The sequence below is a fragment of the Solanum lycopersicum genome, chromosome 8, assembly GCF_036512215.1.
Source record: "Solanum lycopersicum chromosome 8, SLM_r2.1".
NCBI lineage: Eukaryota > Viridiplantae > Streptophyta > Magnoliopsida > Solanales > Solanaceae > Solanum > Solanum lycopersicum.
In genome coordinates, this window is record NC_090807.1 from 58,043,474 (window position 1) to 58,056,797 (window position 13,324).

Genomic DNA, 13,324 nt, shown 5'->3' on the forward strand with positions numbered 1-13,324 from the left:
AATTTATAATGCATTGTTCAGCACGTTTCGTCCATAAATACGAATTCCTATGCAACAAATCTGTAATAAAATATTTTAAAATGATCAGAAAATAGTTTGGTTCTTACTTAAGATTCTATCAAAAGGAATTAATTATAATATTAGTATATATTTTAGGAAAATAGACTGTGGTTATTACAACTGCATATGATATATTATTAGAAATTATATTATGTTCATTAATGACACACCGACCCTAATGATTAATGAAGTGTCATCAAATACAAGATTAGTATGACTTCCTCAAACTCCCAACTTTGTGTCCTCTAGGGCCGGTGCTCCTCTTTAATATGACTTCCTTCGAACTAAAAAAAAATGGTCGAGTTCTAATTAAATTCAAATCGTACAGTTCAAAATGATGTTTTCAATAAGATTCTTTTCATATTTAGAACTCAAATTTGAGACGTTTGATTAAAAATGAAACAATCACATCACTGTACTATAACTCATGTTGATAAGTTGGTTGAGATCTTTACGTAGTAATGACTATGTATCGATTTGGTGGATAAATATTTCACGAGGAAATAACTTTAAGGGTGTGTTTAATATAGAGAAACAATATCTTCTTATGTTTGATTGTACAAAATGTTTGAAAAAAAAATTCTCTGAAAAAATAGATTCCTTAAAAAGAGAAAAATGAATTCCATCGAAAGACAAATTTTATAAATGACATACTTATCTTTATAGCATTCTTCCACTCATCCAATGCCCTAGCCCCTTCCCTTATGCCAATCTCCCTCCCAGAGCAGAGTCACATGTAATTAAGAGGTGTCGATCAATATCATTTTATTGAAAAATTATTATACTTTGTAGATAAAATTTTAATTTCTTTTAATTATGTATATATAGCATATTGTCACCCCTTGATTTCTCATGAATTTATTTATTTATATTTTGATATTTCTAAGCGAAAAATTTGGTTGTATCACTGATTTCGAGGTCCTACCCCCATCCCTCCTACACCTACAATTCTTTTGTTATATTATATATAAACTCTTGAGATAACTTTTTCTTAACTGTAATACATAAATATCCTTTAACTTGGCCTCAATTTACATCTACATCCTCTTATAACTTTGGTGTGCACCGTGAACAAGTATGCACTCAAAATTTGAATAAAATTGAACAAATAGACATATTCGTCCTACATGACATGCATCTTATGTCATATGAATATAATGAAACATAAAGACAGATGTGTCTACTTATAACTTTATACAAGTTTAAGCTTCTACATTTGTGCGCATCCAAAATTAAAGGACATATAGATATCAGCTGAAGCTGAAATAAAAAGACAGAATTATGTATTATACCTTTCTGTATTTGCTTATCAACACTAAAAATAAGTTTAAAAAATTAACTTAATTATTAAAAAAAAACATTTTCCACGAAAAATAGTCTCCATCATACCAAACACATCCTTAAAAATATTACTTTTGAGCATGCCAAAACTAAACTTGAAGAAAATTCATGCCGTTATTAGTCATTACTCTATTCGACGTAATTTTCAATGAATGGAATTATCCTACCAAAAACACGTTTTCTTCAAATTTGTATTGCTTGTTCAATATCGACAATTATTGTTTTTGTGCTATTTATTTTCATTCTTAATTATCGCCAAAAACAACTACACAAATTATTTGTGTAATTTAAATATTAAAATTATACTACTCTTAAAATCTATTATTTTGATCAAATATAAATTTATAGTCAATATTTGTTGGTGTAACATACATAGCTACGAACATTATGATTTATCACTAATTACCCCCCTCAAAAACTAATATTGCATTACGTTTTCCCTTTAGCAATATAATTGAATTTATGTCCAATGAAGTAAATGTTTTTTTAGAAATTGAAGTTACACTGAACATAACTAAATTGTAGAATATAACGATGCAATATAGATTTATGTCTTATAAAAAAAATCTTGCTATGAGCGCGATAAGTTAGAAGACCAACACAAAATAAGACAGTAAGTAAAAATGACCCAACTTTATAACTGTCAACCTTGCCTTGTTATTCAAATAATGTAAAAGGGTTGAAATGTATTTTTTAAACTACGTGAAATTGAATAAAAATGTCTATTGATTGACAATATGGTCCAAAAATAGCATTGTAGTTAATGCTTAATTCTAAAATACCCCGTTGTTACTTTTGAGTTTTATTTTTGTTGAGGATAGTATTATATATATAACTACGGAAAAATGAAGCAGTTAGATTTAATTTTAACTGTAATTATTGTATTTTCACCAACAAAAACTATGAGAAAAGAATCTGTCATTAAAATTTATTTTATTTTTTGTTTGCTGACCTTCAGGTGGATTTTTGATAACAAAAAAAAAAAAAAGGAAGGAAGATGCTATGCATGTGGCTTACATGGTTACATCTATTTAAATACACATATTTTAAAAGCTGTAAATCTAATATATATCAAATATATAATAATTTTTTTATTAGTTTCAACTGAAATAATTTATTTACACCATGATCTTGAAAATAAAGTACAAAACAGATCCCAACTAATCTGTAGAACCATTATATATCCAGCTCTTACCTGTGCTCTTTGTTTCCATTTTCCTCAACATGGTGTTACTTGAATGGAAAAAAAAAAAACAAATAGATGGAAAATAAAAATTGTCTCAATATGCAAATATTAAAAAAAAAAAAAACAATTTCATCTTCCTTGCCTCCCTCCTCTTAATTTCGGTCTTCTTTCGTAATATTTTTTCATAAACATGATTTAATTTGGATGATTTTATATTGACTTTTTTTTATCAGTAACGCAACATAATCGGGGTACATTACATTGATATATAGGTGTCGATGCTTATACTGATGGGGTAACAATTCTCTATGTATTCGTGCAAGTTGAATCGACACCATAATTATAAATTTATTTTTGTTTAAAAAAATATTTTTCCCCCTTTTTTTTCCTTCTAGTTTTTTGTCATTGCTTATAAAGGCTTACATCATACTTACTTCATATACGACTTTATTTTACTTAGGATCTAAGACTATAGGGATTATTTCTAAGTTTTTGCAATTTATAAGGATGAGATTTAGATGTATATTTAATTATATAATAAATAAGGCTTGAAATATAAAAGCAATAAGTAAGACATGATGATCATGGGTTGTTGAGAATGCCTAATTGCTTAGTTAGTCCTAGCCAATATCATTTACACTAACCTATGATGATTTTATTCTCTACAACTTTATTATGTTAATATTATCATTTTTGATAGTTCGAAATCTATTGACTCGATTAATTCAAATTACATTATTAAAAACTCAGTAACAAGGAATTAAATGCTTTCTACGAAAGTAAACTCAATTTAATTACTTGAACTGAAATCTCTAGTTGAGAGGGTAGAGAAAAATTTAGTACTTCTCCATCCATGTTCGAGAACTATTTTTTTTAATATTTCGTACCAGTAAAGATGAACGGAGGGAGTATGAAAACATTTTTACTTTATTTTGGTTCAATAATTGAGTAATGGGAGGGCGATCAATGATCATGAACCATACTATACTATTAACTATAGTATGGTCAAACAAACTTTAGCATAATGCATTAATTTTGTTTGCATCAACACTTACGTCAAATCACTAAAATAGTATCTAGAAGTTGACCCTCTACTCTATTTTTATTGTGTATATATAACTCACATCTCCTTTACACATATATTCAAGAATCAAAAAGTCCCTCCACTCTTTCTTTTGAATTATAGTTATATGTAAAAAGTAAATGGAGGGTGGTGGAGATATATTGAAGGTGAGTAGTGCGCGTTTGGGTAGTTCAACTGTATGGAGAAATAGTGGTGTGGATGTGTTTTCAAGGTCATCAAGAGAAGATTACGATGATGAAGAGGCGTTAAAATGGGCTGCTCTTGAGAAACTTCCAACGTATCTTCGTATAAGGAGAGGCATTCTTAGTGAAGAAGAAGGACAATATAGAGAAGTTGATATAACAAAGCTCGATTTGGTGGAAAGGAGGAATCTCTTAGAGAGACTTGTTAAGATTGCTGATGAAGATAATGAGAAGTTCTTGTTGAAGCTCAAAAAAAGGATTGATAGGTATAATAAATTTATTTAACATGTTTTATCAGAAAGTCATATTTTGGTTATTGGAAAATGACTTTAGTCGTACCAAACAATGTTTGCAATATCATTTTTCTTGTGATATGATGCAGAGTTGGTCTGGATCTTCCTACAATTGAAGTACGATTCGAGCATTTGAATGTAGATGCAGAAGCTCGCGTTGGTAGTAGAGCTTTACCAACAATATTCAACTTCACAGTTAACATCATAGAGGTAATAACAATATATACTAGCCACCAGGACTTGTCCTATATCATATTATAAAATTTCATGCAATATATTACACTCATTTTTTTTTAAAACTTTCTGTGTAAAAGGATTTCTTGAATTATCTTCACATTCTTCCAAGTAGAAAGAAACCATTACCAATCCTTCATGAGATCAGTGGAATCATCAAGCCAGGAAGGTGAGAAAAACGCTTGTGTCAAAAGGGTGATTTTTAGACAAAATCAAGAAAGTCCTGTTTACTCATTCATTTCAATCTTGTTATGCAGAATGACACTGCTTTTAGGACCACCAAGTTCGGGGAAAACAACGTTGCTGTTAGGTTTGGCTGGGAAACTTGATAAAGATCTCAAAGTAAGAAACATGATTAGACATAATACAGTTTTCAGATTAGTGAGGAGTTCTGTGTTGGTAGTCGATAAATCTATTCGTTTTCAGGTTTCAGGGAGAGTTACATATAATGGTCATGGGATGGATGAGTTTGTGCCACAAAGAACATCTGCTTATATAAGCCAAAATGATCTTCATATTGGAGAAATGACAGTCAGGGAAACATTGGCATTTTCTGCTAGATGTCAAGGAGTTGGAGCCAAATATGGTCAGTGAGATTCCCTTATTCTGGGATATTACAATGAACATGTAGCATTTCCAATCTTTTTGGAGAATCGCGTACTTTTTTTTAAAATTAGTTTGTTATGAATATGCAGAAATTTTGGCAGAGTTGTCTAGGAGAGAGAAGGAAGCAAATATTAAGCCAGATCCTGATGTTGATATCTTTATGAAGGTGAAGACATATTTAGCAGAAAAATTCAGATTCATGTTGTATTTCTTTTATTAAATTATGATAAGAACTTGGTTTAACTATGGAGGTTTATATGACAGTCAGCGTGGAATGACGGGCAGGAGGCTAATGTTGTAACAGATTATACTCTCAAGGTAAATAAAAGGGCTATGCTTATGAAACACTAGAAAACTATGCACCAATTCACTATTCTATGTATTGTTTTCAGATATTGGGACTTGAAATTTGTGCTGATACCATTGTTGGAGACGAAATGATTCGAGGAATTTCTGGGGGGCAGAGAAAGAGGCTAACAACAGGTTGGGTTAAACAGACACCTTGTATGATATAAAATTGTAATGGATGTTGTAGAAACCATAAACATATATATACAAAGAGTATCGAAAAAGTTATTGTGCTAAACTTGTTGATAACTTGTAATACAGGGGAGATGATGGTTGGACCAGCAAGAGCACTTTTTATGGATGAGATATCGACTGGTTTAGATAGTTCAACGACTTATCAGATTGTCAATTCAATTAGGCAGTCAATCCACATTCTTCAAGGAACTGCTGTAATATCACTTCTGCAGCCTGCACCAGAAACTTATGACTTGTTCGATGATATTATTCTCTTATCAGATGGGCAGATTGTGTACCAAGGTCCCCGGGAGAATGTCCTTGAGTTCTTCGAGTACATAGGCTTCAAATGCCCCCAGAGGAAAGGAGTTGCTGACTTCTTACAAGAAGTAAACCCCATTGCTAATTACTCCCTCAACTCTTTCTAGTCATGGAGCATTTCTTGTTTCTGATTATGTTCATTTGCTATGTATTAATAAAAGGTGACATCAAGGAAGGATCAAGAGCAATACTGGGCACGTCGTGATGAACCTTATAAGTTTATCACAGTGCGCGAATTTTCTGAAGCATTTCAGTCATTTCATGTTGGAAGGAAGCTTGGTGATGAGCTTGCTGTTCCCTTTGATAAATCGAAGAGCCACCCTGCTGCTCTAACCACTGAGAGGTATGGTGTTAGCAAGAAAGAACTCTTGAAAGCCTGCACAGCTAGAGAATACCTTCTTATGAAGAGGAATTCGTTCGTCTATATATTCAAGATGATACAAGTAAGTAGCAAGTCAAAGGAACAAGTCAACTTTTCAAGTTCCAAAAAATGCTAGTTTAGAAGTAAAACAAACTATTTTTTATTATCTTTTCAGCTAACATTGATGGCTACTATAACAATGACACTCTTCCTACGAACTGAGATGCACAGAGATACAATGATAGATGGTGCAGTATTCTTGGGTGCACTGTATTATGCAGTTATCATGATTATGTTCAATGGGTTTTCAGAGCTTGCCCTCAGTATTATGAAGCTTCCTTCCTTTTACAAACATCGCGATCTTCTTTTCTTTCCTGCTTGGACATATGCTTTGCCTACTTGGATCCTCAAGATTCCGATCACACTTGTAGAAGTTGCTATTTGGGTGTGTATGACTTATTACGTAATTGGATTTGAGGCAGACGTTGGAAGGTAGAAATTTGATCTTTTTAACCATGGAACTTCTTGGTTCATAAAATCTCATCAAGATTATTTTTCTATTTGCAGGTTCTTCAAACAGCTATTTCTGCTCATATGTCTTAACCAGATGGCCTCAGGGCTGTTTCGATTCTTAGCTGCTCTTGGAAGGAATGTCATTGTTGCAAATACATTTGGATCATGTGCACTACTCATAGTTCTTGTAATGGGTGGATTCATTCTGTCAAGAGGTGATTGCAGAATATTTTGAAAAACCACGAGGGCAATGCTCATTTATTTGTTCTTCGTCTTTTGTTTATTTCATCTAAAAGGAAGCTATTCGTTTATCAGATAATGTGAAGCAATGGCTGATATGGGGTTACTGGATTTCCCCTATGATGTATGCACAGAATGCTATAGCAGTGAACGAATTTCTAGGGAAGAGTTGGGCACATGTAAGCTAAAGCTTCTGTACTTTTGGAAGGACAGGCCTTTAAGGTAGAGCATTTTGAGAGTTTATTCTTGAATTTTGTTTCAGGTTCCTCCTAACTCCACGGGCACGGATACATTAGGGGTGTCATTTTTGAAATCGCGTGGAATCTTTCCAGAAGCAAGATGGTACTGGATTGGAGTAGGAGCTCTTCTTGGATATGTTTTGCTATTCAATTTCTTGTTCACAGTGGCCTTAGCTTATCTCAACCGTAAGAATCCGCCTACTATTATGCAATTTAATCTCATTTCCATCTATAGGATGATCCTAACATATCAACAAGGTGGGTAATTTTGGTGCAGCATTTGGTAAACCTCAGGCAGTTCTTTCTGAAGAAACTGTGGCTGAGAGGAATGCAAGCAAAAGGGGTGAGGTTATTGAACTATCTCCGATAGGAAAGAGTTCATCAGGTACATATTCCTTCCCTTTGAGCTTCAGTTTCAACTTAAGATTTTCCACCAAGTACTAATTGTATCAAGATCAAATATGCAGAAAGAGGAAACGATGTTCGGCGAAGTGCATCTTCCAGGTCCATGTCCTCAAGAGTAGGCAACATAGCTGAGGGTGATTTAAACAAGAGAAAGGGAATGATTCTTCCTTTCGAACCACTTTCAATTACTTTTGATGATATCAGATATGCAGTAGATATGCCACAGGTACAATTAAGATTTAGTCTATGGAAATTAACTGGCCTATCTATACATCTCTGAGTTAAATTCTCAAGTCTATGTTGTGACTTCAGGAAATGAAAGCTCAAGGTTTTACCGAGGACCGACTTGAACTCTTGAAAGGGGTGAGTGGTGCTTTTAGGCCAGGAGTTTTGACAGCTCTAATGGGTGTTAGTGGAGCTGGTAAGACCACTCTTATGGATGTCTTAGCTGGTAGGAAAACCGGTGGCTACATTGAAGGAACCATCAGTATATCAGGATACCCAAAGCAGCAAGCAACGTTTGCTCGGATAGCTGGATACTGTGAGCAAACTGACATTCATTCACCTCATGTTACAGTATACGAATCATTGCAGTATTCTGCTTGGCTTCGACTGCCTCGTGAAGTTGACACCGAAACTCGAAAGGTAAATGAGTCTGGAACATGGCTAATAGGATTACTAATAAAACTTGAAACTGGATGTTATATTAAAATGTAGTATTGCAGAGGTTCATAGAGGAGGTCATGGAACTTGTAGAGCTAAAACCTCTTAGAGAAGCACTTGTTGGATTACCTGGAGTGAATGGTCTTTCAACTGAACAACGAAAACGACTTACAGTTGCAGTTGAACTAGTTGCCAATCCTTCTATAATATTCATGGATGAGCCAACCTCTGGATTAGATGCTAGAGCAGCTGCAATAGTGATGAGAACAGTCAGAAACACTGTAGATACAGGTCGAACAGTAGTATGCACCATTCATCAGCCTAGCATTGACATATTTGACGCTTTCGATGAGGTGAGCAACAGTCCGTCTTGCATAATCTAGAAATTTAACATAAAATTGTTTTAGAAAAAGTGATTCTCATTCTACTAATGAATTGCAGCTCCTACTCCTGAAACGAGGAGGCGAAGAAATATTTGTCGGCCCATTAGGACGCCATTCTTCTCACCTTATTAAGTATTTTGAGGTAAGGGAACTGTTAGGTAAAGAAACTGGAATTCCTATTATGTTGGTCCAGTGCACAAAGTAATGGTTCTGTTTCCATATGCCTCAGGGAATCGACGGAGTTCTGAAAATCAAAGATGGTTACAATCCAGCAACATGGATGTTGGACATAACTTCAGTAGCACAAGAAGCAGCTCTTGGAATTGACTTTACTGAATTGTACAGGAACTCAGAATTGTATAGGTATGAATCATCAAGTTGAGCACAATGACATTCTATGTAAAGAATTACAAAAATATATATTCTTGAATTCTGAAGTGGAGCAAATATTCAGGAGAAACAAAGCTTTAATCCAGGAACTAAGTGTGCCAGCCCCAGGTTCAAAAGACCTCTACTTTGAAACCAAGTATTCTCAGTCTTTCTTCACACAATCCATGGCTTGCTTCTGGAAACAGCACTGGTCATACTGGCGAAATCCTCCTTACACAGCAGTCAGGCTCATGTTTACATTCTTCATTGCTCTCATGTTTGGAACCATATTTTGGGATCTTGGCTCCAAAAGGTAAACAGAAACATACATGAACTGTTTTTTTTTATTCACAAGTCTTAATGTTTTTGAACCCAATTTCAGGAGAAGGCAACAAGATATTTTGAATGCAATAGGTTCAATGTATGCTGCTGTCTTGTTTCTTGGTGTACAAAATGCTACGTCAGTGCAGCCAGTGGTTGCTATTGAGAGGACAGTTTTCTACAGGGAAAGAGCTGCTGGGATGTATTCAGCTCTGCCTTATGCATTTGGACAGGTATACATCAAAACCACTCTAATGTTGACACCACTTGTATTAGCTATGCTCATCGGATGATTCTTTTTTTAAGCAGATTATGATTGAGCTGCCATACATTTTCATCCAGACAATCATCTATGGTGTTATAGTCTATGCGATGATCGGATTTGAATGGACAGTTGCCAAGTTCATTTGGTATCTGTTCTTCATGTACTTCACCTTGTTATACTTCACATTATACGGGATGATGACTGTAGCCGTTACTCCTAATCACAGCATTGCAGCCATCATTTCATCTGCATTTTATGCAGTATGGAATCTTTTCAGTGGATTCATTGTTCCAAAAACAGTAAGTATTACCTTCAACACAACATGTTTGGACTAAACTTTTCGTCAAAAAGCATGACCAACCTAACAATTTTCTCTCTTCTTTTTTTGTTTTTTTGACAGAGAATGCCAGTGTGGTGGAGATGGTACTTTTATATTTGCCCAATTTCGTGGACATTATACGGACTAGTTGCCTCACAATTTGGAGACTTACAAGACAAATTGGAAACAAAAGAGACAGTGGAAGAATTCATAGAGAGTTTCTTTGATTTCAAATACGATTTTGTGGGATATGTTGCATTGATTCTTGTTGGAATATCAGTTGGCTTTCTCTTCATTTTTGCTTACTCAATCAAAGCATTTAACTTCCAGAAAAGATAGGGGTTGGTTCTGGTGTCAAGAAATGTGTATATTAATTAGGACAATAAATATAATAGAATCTCAATTTTGGAATAGTAAAGTTTGTTTCAGAATAACTTGTACACATTGTTATATATATGAAAAAAGTTTTGAGTTTCTTTTGTAACACATATCAATACAATATATATTCTTAATTTAGTTACTTGTTACTACTTCTACAACTTCAATAATAAACTATAGCTACGAACTTGCTTTTGTGAACAAATAGTACCTTCCTTCATTGTATTTCAGGTGAAAATCTAGTTAGGAAATTATTCTTGTGGAGGTAAATTCGCGAGTGTTATGACCGAAAACACTCTTTAATCGTGCCTCAAAGTTAAAACATCCTTGTTGATTACCGCACGTATTCTTGAAATATCTAAAATTTAAGACATAAATACATAAAAGTATCCTTTAATTTGGTCTCACCAGACATAGTAGACGTTTACACATGTATAAAAATGAGTCTAACATCAAAATTTCTCTCGCACGTATTTAGGGCTTTAAGAGAAGAAGAGATTTGTATTTGAGAAAATGCTTTTATTTTATTTTTTCATGTTTTCAACAGTCAAATTTTTTAGTCCGCTCAATTTAGAATATTAGGGACCAATTATTGATAATATTAGGGACCATAATTGTCCTTCGTCCAACAATTTTGGACCCAAGTACAATCTGGTCCTTACAACTTACAAGTATGTTTTAAGGTATCAGATTTTTGACTTAATCGACTTATTTCAAGAATTTTAGTTTGACCACGGCTTTTCCTTTTTTTTGCATAAGCTCAACAATTAAGATGCATGATTGATGCATCTTTTTTCTTTTTCCAAATGATTTGTGCCGTCTCTGACTCCCTTCGTGGGGAGTGGGCCGTTAAGGGGGATTTTGTTTTTGAAACAAACGACTTTGTTCTTCTACTAAATGTTGGTCATTTATAAGCCTCTTTCTTATAGTGTCACGTTAATGATATTACTGTTTTGATGTAAATTGTTGGCTTTTGGTGTCGAATACTATAAAAGAGATTTATTTTATGTGCAGCTAATGAATATGTTTTTAGAAATTAGTGTGACGTAGTCATTGTGTCTCGTGGGAGAATCCAAATCATTTCTTTAAAGAGTACAATTCAAAATCAAGCCATAGCAACGTATTTGTAATTTTTTAAAGGCCTTAATGTATCAGACTCATTGGATTCTGTGGAACATATGGTTATTTGCCAAGGTTTTAAGTTACCTTCAAGGGGCAAATATGTCCAAACGTAAATTTGTATATTAATAAAATTAGGTTAAGAGAATTGTTACAAGAAAATTAGAAAAGTAAGTGCAATATTGTAAACCATAACAAAAATATAAGTATCGTATAGAGTTAAATCAAAACTTAATTATTACGATGGAAGAGTTTGATTAATATATATTACTATAATAATGCATATAAAAGTAAACATTGGCTGGTGAAAATTGTTAGGAACAATGAATTTAATAGTTTAATAAGTGCAACAAATTAATGAAAATGATAGGCATCTTCTAATATTGTAGTTGTCTTAGAAGAAAAAACAATTTACGCAACGAATTCCTCTCCCAAATTTTTGGAGCTACACTTGCTACGGTAAATAAACGTGAGATTCTATTTTTTGAAAGATACTTTATTTTCTTTCTAATGATGATAGATTAACATTGTAGGAGTACATATTATTTTATACTTTCTCTGTTCACAATTGTTTGACAGAAAAATAAATGTCTAAGATTAATTGTCAATTTAAACATTTAAGAAGTAATTAGTTTTTTTTTTCATTTATGTCCTTAATAATTACTCCATTTTGTTCAATTGAAAAGTTAAGTAGACTTTTGTTATTCTTGGTATAGTATGGTTATATTAGTCAAATTACACCTTATATTAAATTGTCCTTAAGGAAAGTGCATGACAAACAATTGTAGATGGAGAGAGTACTTTATTTGTCTCAATTTATGTGAAACATTTGAAATTTCAAAAAACAATCAAATTTTCTTTTATCTGAATTTATATACTCTTTAAATACTTTATATCAATAATTATTATAATTTATAATGATTTTTTTTACATTTTTGATTGAATATGTCGTCAAAGTTTGAAGCTCAAAAATTTAATTACGCAAAATAAAATGAGACAAAAAAAATAATTTTCTAGATGAAATTTTATAAAAATGATTGAGTACTATTCAATCCGTCAAAGTTTTAGGTGGCTTGTGTAATGCGTGCAAGCAATTGGTATAGGAAGATTATAAAAAGTGTAGTTTTCATATGTTTGTTCGTATCAACTTTAAAATCAAACACGCAAAAAAGTTTTGAAATAAGAATCACAAGCTGACACGCAAGAATATTTGGACTAATGCACAAATTTTATCAATATTTTCTTTAGCTACAAAAACTATTTTGGAGTTTTAAATAGTTTATTTAAGTCATTCCGTTATTAATATTTGGTTATAAATTTAAAAAAATTGTGTCTTTTATGTAATGTAATTTATATTTTCACAATGAACTTGTTCTATCACTTAGGTATTATTTTCCTTGTTCATTTTTATGTATATAATATATATTGAGTTAACACATTCCTTAATGAATGCCATATAAAGTCATAATATTACATTATCATTCGTTTGAATATAATAAACGCAATGATTAGAAAAATCACTATAGTGAACTTACTCTTTTCTTTATTGTTTCTAAATGATGAAGTGCTATAATTTAAAATTTCAAAAAAATGATACTCCATTTGTTTAATTAGAGTCACCTCAAGGATGTTTATGGAAACAATGAAACTAATAAATTTAATACTATCTTCAAATTGATTGAAACAAACCAAAAGGGTCCCACACCACGTGTCAAGAAAAGAAGGGAAATTAGGCACCTTGTGAGTTAGCGTAAACTGACCAATGACTCCACCAACCACTAACCCTCATTTTCAACAATAAAAGAAGTACAAAATTATAAATATCCTAACTATTGAAGATAGTACCACTAACAAAAAGGAAAAACAAAACTAATACCAATTGTACTACTACTCTTTGTAGTTTCCTCTTCATTTGTTTTT

At 32.7% G+C, this 13,324-nt stretch overlaps 1 protein-coding gene across 1 annotated transcript; it reads left to right on the top strand.

The window, feature by feature from the left end:
* Positions 1-3,723: 3,723 nt before the first annotated feature.
* ABCG45 (ABC transporter G family member 45) lies at positions 3,724-10,391 on the top strand. The gene is made up of 24 exons (XM_004245177.5): positions 3,724-4,119; positions 4,236-4,356; positions 4,461-4,549; positions 4,638-4,722; positions 4,807-4,966; positions 5,076-5,152; positions 5,251-5,304; positions 5,379-5,469; positions 5,596-5,897; positions 5,991-6,272; positions 6,366-6,682; positions 6,758-6,918; positions 7,019-7,122; positions 7,206-7,368; positions 7,460-7,567; positions 7,650-7,813; positions 7,900-8,232; positions 8,313-8,603; positions 8,692-8,775; positions 8,863-8,996; positions 9,088-9,315; positions 9,385-9,556; positions 9,633-9,887; positions 9,989-10,391. The coding sequence occupies exons 1-24, from the start codon at positions 3,791-3,793 to the stop codon at positions 10,244-10,246; spliced, it is 4,362 nt and encodes a 1,453-aa protein (XP_004245225.1). The 5' UTR covers positions 3,724-3,790; the 3' UTR covers positions 10,247-10,391.
* The last annotated feature ends 2,933 nt before the right edge of the window (positions 10,392-13,324 follow it).

Excerpts from the sequence above, each read along its gene's own strand:
- ABCG45 (XM_004245177.5), top strand. The coding sequence starts at position 3,791 with ATGGAGGGTGGTGGAGATATATTGAAGGTGAGTAGTGCGCGTTTGGGT. Across the intron at positions 4,550-4,637 it reads GGAATCATCAAGCCAGGAAG|AATGACACTGCTTTTAGGAC; the intron begins GTGAGAAAAACG and ends CTTGTTATGCAG. Across the intron at positions 5,898-5,990 it reads TTGCTGACTTCTTACAAGAA|GTGACATCAAGGAAGGATCA; the intron begins GTAAACCCCATT and ends TATTAATAAAAG.